The sequence below is a fragment of the Dendrobium catenatum genome, unplaced genomic scaffold (genome assembly GCF_001605985.2).
Source record: "Dendrobium catenatum unplaced genomic scaffold, ASM160598v2 fragScaff_scaffold_156, whole genome shotgun sequence".
Taxonomy (NCBI): domain Eukaryota; kingdom Viridiplantae; phylum Streptophyta; class Magnoliopsida; order Asparagales; family Orchidaceae; genus Dendrobium; species Dendrobium catenatum.
In genome coordinates, this window is record NW_021318618.1 from 2,241,164 (window position 1) to 2,248,910 (window position 7,747).

Genomic DNA, 7,747 nt, shown 5'->3' on the forward strand with positions numbered 1-7,747 from the left:
TCAATCAAGAGCTAATTGACTTCCCATTAAATATATCGTTAGAATCGTATTGTATGATACAAATCATATAATAAGATATTAAAATCTTATTGTGAATGAAATAATTGAGTTCGTACAATTTACGATCAATAAATGTTTTGATTTTAATTTATAATTAGTTTTAACTGTTGATTCCCTTTAATCATGGATTGATGATTGAATGTCATATGGAATAAAATAAGACTACTTAATTGTTTTGTTAAATAATTTATTATTTATAAAAAGAGAAAATTATTTTTTATTGTGTATAAATAAATTATTATTATTATTATTAACTAAAAAATAAAGATTATTCATATTATAAATAATTAATTAAAAAATCAATTTAAAAATATATAATATATATGTTGTGAGCTTTATAATCTCAACTCATCTATTTAGTTTCACATCATTTGGGAAGTATCTCTTGTTATTGTTTATATAGTATTTTGGATTTACATGTGTTAAGAACTCATATGAAGTGGTAGAGCTATGCAAAGATGTTTAATTAGTGTTTCGGGGCAATAATTATTATAAGAATTTCATACTTATTAAAAAATTTGGCTATTGAACCAGTCAATTCAAAGGAATCAAGATTGGTGTGCCGGTTGAACCGACGCTTCTTGCCGGTTCAATCTGATTTGATGCAGAAATGATTTTCAGACTGGATCGGACCGGCCTTTTGACCGGTTCAAAGTTGAATCGGTCGAACTGACAAATCCGGTCCGATTTTTTAAAACTTGGATTTTACTCTAATTGTTTTCGAACTATTGGAACGTGCTTTTCTCATCCATTCAAATAATATTTAAATTATGATAAAAATTTTGCGAAATGCTTTCAATTATCTATGCCAATACTAATTTTGTTTTGATGATGAAGGGCATTCATCAGGCCTTACAAAGATTTCCTACATGATCAATGTTTTGCTAAACAAAAAGTAAGCACATATTAAGCATAATAATTAAATAACAAAAGTGCTCAATATCTTAACATCGAAAAATAATTATCGTTCATCAAGTTTGGCTATTTATAAAATAGGCCTTATGATGGTGATCATTTATAAGAATGGAACTCCCTTAGATGGAGAGAGAGAGTCATCGTTTATCACTTAAACAAAAAGAATTTGATGAATGAATGAAACCCTATAATACAAAGCTTTTATTTATCGTGGGCGACGATGGTCAGATGGACCGTAGTCGGCGAACGATAATGGTCGGAAGGACTATAGTCAATGATCGACTGAGGTCGGAAGGATTGTTGTCGGACGTTGTCAACTTATCCCTTGGCTCAAGATCAAGAAGAAGATAATATACTAAAGAGATTTCCAAACTTTCAAAGATTGGTCCCCTTTATGTAGATTGAATAACAGAGAACATTCCATCATTGTCTAACGATGGTTGCAATTCAATTAGTCAAACATTAGATAGATGTATGAAAATATTTGATTGTTGGGAAAAGATCTAACAACAACCAATGAATAGCCGAAAGTCCGACGACGGCTAGTCGTCAGAGTCCGGCGAAGGATGTTGGTTGGGAAGATATCCAGCTGGTAGTGCAAGCTTGAGAAAGTAAGAGAGATCCTTCATCTTTCTTCTCTTCCTCCTCCATTTTGTGAAGAATGAGGATCTATTTTTAATTTTTTGGGAATGCAATGACTAATAAATAGGGAGACTATCAAGAACTTGTTGGGAGTGTTTCAATGGACGACCGATATTAGCTCCTACGATCATGGGTCGTTTATCAAATATTTGAGTGTCTTAATGTTGTCAGAATTCAATGATTTTGGGCTCGTTGGATTTGTCTCATCTAACCGTTCGATTCGACTATAAGCATGCAACATTTGGATATAATTCAGTCATTCAATTAATATTCTGAAGCTTCTTAATTGGCTTTGAGCCCTAGATTTGGACCAATTTGGATTCGGAATGGATTAATTTTAGTATTATTGAGTTCGTCTTTTTGAAACATTCAGTTTTACTATAAGTTTGCTAAAATCATAATTCAGATAGTCTCAGATTTAATTTTAGAAATTTTTAATTCATATTTACATGAGAGTATGAAGATAAATTTTGGATGAAATATCGAAATTCTATCTTTAATTTTATTTCTTATGGATTTAATATGCATCGATATTTAGCCTTTTAACTAGCTGGTAGGATAATGTAGCCCATTCGTTGACTTCGGTTGACTTTGGAGGGTCAGGATCGCTCCTAAAAGAATGAGCATGATCGTAGCCATCCAAAACAGCATACATGGCTGTGATTAATACCGTGGTGGTGGGAGAGCATCTTACAACAAAACCCTAACATTTCCCGTAAAACCCTCAAGAGTCGTCGCGAGAGATCCGTGCTCCGGCAATCGATTTGTTCTGGTCTCCGTGCTTTAGGGATTCCTCCTGTTTGCTCTCTTTCTTCTCTTCTTCCCATCCGTTTTACCCTTTCTTTGTTTCTCTTCGTATCATCCTGAAATGGAAGCCCTCTGCAGAAGTGAGAGCAGTGGAATTGCTCTCGATTTAGTTTTGATGTCTGTGATTGAATCTACGGCGATGGAAATGGTTTTGGAAGCTGGAAAGTTTCTATTTTGGCTTCTATGTGTGGTATTAATCTTCTTCTTCTTCTTTTTTAAAGTTGTATGGAAAACTTGTGTACAGTGTTGAATTTAGCTCAAAGTTGTGATCTTGTGATATGGTAAGGCTGCAGACCAACAATCCAGATGCTTGGGTTTTGGGTTTGAATAAGTTTATCTTTACTTTGCCATATCTGAAGTTTTTTGCTTCAAGTCCAAGTTTCACAAGTTGTTTTGTTTGTTTTTGTATTGTTCGATTCCCAGTTTACCGTAGCATTAACTAACTAGTTAAATTTTGGATATCTTTGTTAATAATACATGACATCTTCCGGAAATTAAAATTTGTTTCCTTTGCTGGTGTACTAGGGAATTTGTTTTGTTTGTGCACCGAGGAATCTATCTATGCCTTCTCATGTGTATGGTTTCACTTTCTATTACTAGATGCTAGGGTTTGTATTTAGGGTGACAGCTTTCCATATTTGTTATATTTTTGTTCCTTTGTGAAATTGTGTCATGTCCTCATTTTAGATATGGAACAGAGGAATACTCTACAGATTTATCATTTGTTGCATTCTCACTTTTGTATGCTTCCCAAAAAAAAAAACTTGTGTATGTTTAGATCCTGAGATGTGTTTGGGTTGGGAAAAGAAATCTTATGCTTTTGCTCTTTCTTTTATACAATTTTATGCTTTTGCCCTTTCTTTATGCTGCACTTTACTTTCCTATCTTTATGAGAGTAAATGTTTTTATTTTTCCCCTAACTACACAGCTCACCTTGGTCTGTTGGTTGGAAATTGTAGATCTTGTTACTTGGTTATTTGTCTAATTTTTTTTCTTCTAGTGTATGGAATCAAGGATCACCATTCTCGCACGTTAATATGGATTCCTGTAACTGCTCGAGGTTTATTGCCTTGCTCTTGTATTAGGACATGTGGCAACGATGGTTTGACATCTGAGTAGTTCAAACTATTTTAAGATGGTTTTTTTCCTGTCCTTTGTTGAGGAAATGGTTTGTTATGTCAACATTGAATTCTTTTAATTCTTCATATCATTTTCTTTTCCTGAATATATTTTGAGATAGCAGCACGTGTTCCCGTTGTTTTTGCTATCTTGTAGCTGCTCTTTCTATCAAGTATGAACACTTTTTCTAGTTTATTCTTTACTTCTCTTCTCCAATCCAATTTGTTTATTGTAGCATAGAGGCTTATTTAGTAAGAATTTATTATTCTCCATATAATTAATTGTTTATCATGATTTCTTTCTCATTAAATGCATGAAACTGGCTAATGACTCGATAAGTTGCCATTTATTTCTATGAATGTCAGTGTTAAATCTAGTCTTAATTGCAAAGTGTTCATGTTAAATATGTTGTTTTTGAAAAATGAAGAATGCATTTTAATTGTCCATAATCATTTTTTTATTTTATTTTTTTGGGTAAACTAAAGATTAATTATACTAATTTTTGTGCTTGGTTAGGACAAGTCTTGCTTTTTATGAGTTAATGGTTAGGGTAAATAACAAGTCTTCTATTCCTTTTCTCCAACAATTTGTCCTCAAATTCTTCTCAAGTCATTCTTCAAGAATTTGAAAAGAGAAAAGTTTTAATTAAAAACTTTTAAGAAAAAGATAAAATTAATTCCATTAATAGATTGTATATTTTGGGTAGATTATATTTTTGCTTCATTCATTTTCACAGGACCATTATCAGTCCCTTTGGCAATCCCTTTACTCAGGTCCTTTAGCTTTGCTATTCTTTGTAGGTCCATTATGCATTCTTTAAAGAATCAACCCTTCTCGTAAACATATCTAATGGCTGTTTACTAGTTATTAGGCATTCTGTTGATGTAATTTTCATCAATTTCGAGATGACTATGATTTTTGTTAATGGCAAAAGGTGCACCATGGCACAAAGGTTTGTTGGAATAATTATGCATGGTTAATGGCCCAGAGTTTGCAATTTATAATAAAGTGCAAATTTCAAAATTTGGATTTATCAGCAATTAATTGATGTTATAGAAAAGACTTCTTAAAAACAATGTAACATAACTGTAGAGAATGTAAGGTTATTCAACTTACCGAGAAATTGCATCGGAAGGCACATTAAGACTTTGTTTGAGATAACTTTCTTATTTCTTTTTAAAACAACTTTGTAGTACAAAAATTTTAAAATTTTTGTACTACAAAGCTTCTATAAGATGGTGGTGAGACCTGCAATGCTTTATGGTGCCGAATGTTGGCCATTAAAAGAGAAGCATAATACTAAGTTAAGTGTTGCAGAGATGAGGATGCCTAGATGGATGAGTGGCTCTACCCTTCGAGATAGGATACAAAATGAGCATATACGTGAAAAGATTGGAATAGCTCCAGTGGAACATAAGATTAGAGAGAGTCGCCTTAGATGGTTTGGTCATATTAAATGGAGGCCTTCTGGTGACCCGGTTAGAAAAGTTGAGGTATTATATTCGACTTATGTTAAGAAAGGTAGAGGCAGACCTAAAAAGACTTGGTTAGAAAATATTAGAAATGATATTTCTTTATTAGATTTAAATGAGAATTTGACTTTTAACCGGACACAATGGCGAAAAAGGATTCATGTAGCCGACCCCACATAGTGGGACAAAGGCTTGATGTTGTTGTTGTTGTACTACAAAGTTGCTTTAATAAGCAATAAGAAAGCCGTCTCAAATGAAACCTAAATCCATAGAAATTGCGGTGGACTTAACTACATTATTAGTAAAATAAAATAAAATGGATGCAGCATAAGCTATCTACAACTTATTTGAAACCTCTGTCTTAGTAATATGAATTACTCTTGCAAGCACATGATGAACCAACAAGTACTAATAATACTTTTAAAAGTACGACATTGGAGGTAGATTTAAGGGAAAGTAATGCTTCTTGGTGGAGGAAAAAATATCCAAATGCCATATGCTAGCAAACCGCAACTTGGCAAGGCAGCAGCATATATGGTTAAGATAACTAAACCAACTCAATGGATGAAGGGCTCATCCTCAAGTAAAATCATTGCTGCCTCCAAAATAAACAAATCAAAGAGAACTTAAACTAACCAGAATAAGTTCTCAAATAAAATAAAGGGTTGACATAATGCACGCATGAAAAAATGAAGGCCATTTTGTGCTTTTGAACGATCATCATTATATTTCTTTTCCCCAAAGAGATTGGTGATGAAAAAAAGGGTAAACCATCTGCAGATAGTATGCGCCATTGCAATCACATCACTGATGGTTCCAGGGTGCAGTGCACTGCGGCTTGTGTCATGGCACACATGATTTTGCGTTATTGATAAGTTTAGGAATGTTATTGCACAGGGAAATATTTTAGGAAAATTTACATACATACCATTTTATTTCATGCTATTTACAATTTGCCACCTATATACAACTTTAATATCAAATAGACCACTCCTATAATTCGTTTCTACCATTCATATCATCCTATAAACTTTGATATTTCATTCCATGCATCTAAATTTATTCTATAGGCGGTAGGCATGTAATATTAATGTTTTGGATGTTAAATATGTAAATAGCATGAAATAAAGTGGTATGAATGTAAATCCCCCAACATTTAAACCAAGTAATTATTGATATGAAGCTGGTCTGATTTGAGCCAACTGATATTATACTTGTTACTTGGACTTCATTTGGTTTTACTTAGATTTTGTTCTTGTTTCAAAAAAATTCTATTTTTCAGAATGTTGATTTACCTTGAATTGTGAAATGGGCAATGCTTGGGCATGTACACCTTGGTTTCACATTCATTGCAGAGAAACTCGGCAATCTCTGTTGGTGTTGTGATTACTTGTTTTGCATAGCAAAACGAAGGTATAGTAGCTTGCATTTTGAGCTATCATGTAAACTATACACATAAGCAGGAAATCTATTAGTACAAGGTTAATGAAATAAAGAGGATAGAGTGTAGTGAAAGAGTCCAAAAAGGATTATTAATGGTAACAAAGAAAGATTTAGTGAGACTAGTAAGGTAGTGAGAGGGAGAAAAAGTTTATAATGAAATGGATCATGGCGTGTGTAAGTGGGTTTACCCCTTGACCATGCTTTACTATTTCAAAGCGGTCTGAATGATGAAATGGATCATGGCGTGTGTAAATGTGCTCGTTAACCTGCTATTTAATGTTTGATCTGGCTGAAGCATCTAGTCTATTGAGCATGCGGAGGCTCTCTCTGCAGAGGGCAACCATCTTCTCTACAAGAATAGCAGCTATTCTCAGATTTAAGCTAGTAGTGTAAGGTTTACTTGTTGAGAATTATAATTATTTTGTGTTGGAAGAGCAATCAGATGCAAAGTGTGCAATATATTTGGACTTTTTATTAACTCATCTGCTACAATGCTAGAGGTTCTCCTATATGGGAACATTGTAGTGAAATGGAAAATGGCAGTTTTTTTAATATTAAATCTAGAATTTGCAAGTGCTATGACTGTTTTTATTGCTTTATTCTTCATTCGATTCATGTCATTATTGTTCGACAAGTTTTACGCTGGCTGTCGACTACCTAACGCAACCCTCCAATTTTCTCATCCAGGACTTGGGACCTGGCAACGACAGTGTTAATGCTAGGGCGTCCCCTGGAAGCGACGCGCTGTATGGCCTGAATACAGTGACAAGTGTGCAAGGGCCGCTGCACCGACGCCCGGGTGCAGTGTTAAATAGGCAAGGGTTCCCACATCAAGGACGAATGTGGGCAAAGAAGCTAGTCCATGAAACTAAATTTAGGATTGGAACTTGGGTTCCCTTACAGGAAAATTAATGGAATTAATAGACATTATGATTCATAGGAAGTTAAATATTTTGTGCATTCAGGCAACTAAATGGGTTGGAGAGAAGGCTAAGGAAATTGATAGTTTAAGATTTAAACTTTAGTATTCAGATAGGAGTCGTACTAGAAATGGTGTAGGTGTTATTATAGATAAGAGTTTAAAGGATAATAGATAGAATTATAGCTTTAAAGATTGTTGTTGATGATAAGATTGTTAATATTATAAGTGTTTATGCTCCTCAAGTAGGTTTGGATATGAATTCTAAATTAAATTTTTGGAATGACTTAGAAGAATTAATACAAAATATACCTCTTGAAGAAAGAGTTTTTATTGGAGGAGATTTAAATGGACACGTTGGTAGAGAGGT

General features: G+C 33.7%; 1 protein-coding gene across 1 annotated transcript in view; it reads left to right on the forward strand.

Moving 5' to 3' along the window:
* The first annotated feature begins 2,291 nt into the window (after positions 1–2,291).
* The window catches only part of LOC110094076 (nucleolin), an 8,997-nt gene continuing 3,541 nt past the window's right edge, over positions 2,292–7,747 (forward strand). Inside the window, exon 1 of the mRNA XM_020819220.2 lies at positions 2,292–2,614. Within this exon, the coding sequence (XP_020674879.2) occupies positions 2,486–2,614 (129 nt within the window). The 5' untranslated portion in view covers positions 2,292–2,485. The remainder of the gene's footprint in view (positions 2,615–7,747) is intronic.